This window comes from Trichoderma reesei (genome assembly GCF_000167675.1).
Source record: "Trichoderma reesei QM6a unplaced genomic scaffold TRIREscaffold_10, whole genome shotgun sequence".
NCBI classification, from domain to species: Eukaryota; Fungi; Ascomycota; class Sordariomycetes; order Hypocreales; family Hypocreaceae; genus Trichoderma; species Trichoderma reesei.
This window is the reverse complement of record NW_006711157.1, coordinates 406,241-407,799: the sequence shown is the minus strand read 5'-3', so window position 1 is coordinate 407,799 and position 1,559 is coordinate 406,241. Positions and strand designations below refer to the sequence as shown.

Below are 1,559 nucleotides of genomic sequence, written 5' to 3'. Positions count from 1 at the left end.
CACGCACAACCCGTCCGGATGCCACGCAACTGAGACGAAGAAGCCCCTTCACGAGATGGGCTTCCCAGGAAAGGAAAACAGGACCGACACACACAGAAAAGAAAAAAAAACACCCAGCGTCCAGCGATCGCCCATCCCAACCAGCATCGGTCATGTTTAGCCTGCCGCGCCATTTGTCTAGTAGGTATACTACTACTATCAAGACGACCGACCAAACCACGCGATGCCCCCCTCTTCCCCCGAAGAAACCCCCATCTCTCGGAGAGAATTCATAGGGCGCGTTTTCTCCAAGTGTGTTTTGCGTGGGTGAGATTTAATTAAATTTCAATGCCTCTGTCAACGCGCGCGCGCGCTCTCTCTCTCTCTCATGCCTTGGGGGGGAGGGGGAACCCGGCGCCCAATTAAACGCGCCCCCGGACGCGCAACTTGTTGGATGAAACACCGAGGAACGAGTATGGATTACATGGAGTCTTCCAAGACGCACCCCACGCCAATTGGAATCAGCACTATACATAATACTACATACAAGATACAGACTGATATGGAAGTGCTGCCCTCGTGATGACGATGCTGGAGACTGGTGAGATTCACACGCTGCGCTTGGACTTTGTAGGGCTGGCGAGGTGGAGATGGCGATGCTTCCTTGGCTTTTTCCTTGCATCTTCGAGGCTCAACTTGGCGCTGTTCTGTTCGTACATACATACTACATCAATGCATCCTCGTACCTACCTACGTATAACAACGGCCAGCCTGTCCAGTTTCAATTCAGGCTGAGCTCGCGATGCTACCTCCCGCCTCCTATTCCTAGTACATACCTACTAAAAGCTCGAACCCAATCCTGCTCCGGCTTCCCACTCCTGCTTTAATCTCAGTAGTACTTGTATAATAATAGCCCTCCTGCTCATGCCTAATCGTGATAGAACCCGAGGCGTCGATTGGACCAGACTTTTGCCTCGCCTTTCTCCCGCTCTCCTCTCGTCTTACCCCTCACCCGCAGCACCAGCACCAGCACCAGCACCAGCAACAGTGGACACCTCAGGAACAACGACGAAAACCAACGCGGGAAGCCGTGCCAATCTGACGGTATTACTTATGGATGATGCCATTTTCCCCCCTTTGCGGCTGCGGTCATCGCAATCTCCCGGTTGCGTCGTTGCTCCAATCACGGCCATCTCAGGCAGGCTGACGCGCAGTGCTAAGGGACAGTATTAGCTACATATATACAAGCACAGCACATCTCCTCTCGCCAACTCGGGAATCGATGTTCGTTGCTTTAGTTGTTAGATGGGTTTTGTTGCATATACTGTACCTACAGATGCCCCCTATTGGATGCACAAGAGACATCGTTCAGGAGATGATTGCGGTTCTTACGCACGATGATTAGATACATGTATGTAATGAGGTATAGATGCAGAATATTGGAGGACCTGGCGCTTGCACCCGGCCGCCTCGTTTCTTCAGGCGATCGTCGTCCACGCGGCGGGTGCCACTTGGATATCTTGCGGTCTGAAGGTCCCGATTTATGTACTTTCCGCGAGGGGGGGGGGGGGGGGGGGGGG

At 53.1% G+C, this 1,559-nt stretch overlaps 1 protein-coding gene across 1 annotated transcript; it reads right to left on the bottom strand.

The window, feature by feature from the left end:
* Positions 1 to 587: 587 nt before the first annotated feature.
* On the bottom strand, positions 588 to 1,344 carry TRIREDRAFT_107743 (uncharacterized protein; the record flags this gene model as incomplete). Its single annotated transcript, XM_006965571.1, has 4 exons — positions 588 to 703; positions 734 to 798; positions 985 to 1,195; positions 1,314 to 1,344. 4 exons carry the CDS (start codon positions 1,342 to 1,344, stop codon positions 588 to 590), a joined length of 423 nt encoding a protein of 140 aa, XP_006965633.1.
* Positions 1,345 to 1,559: the final 215 nt, after the last annotated feature.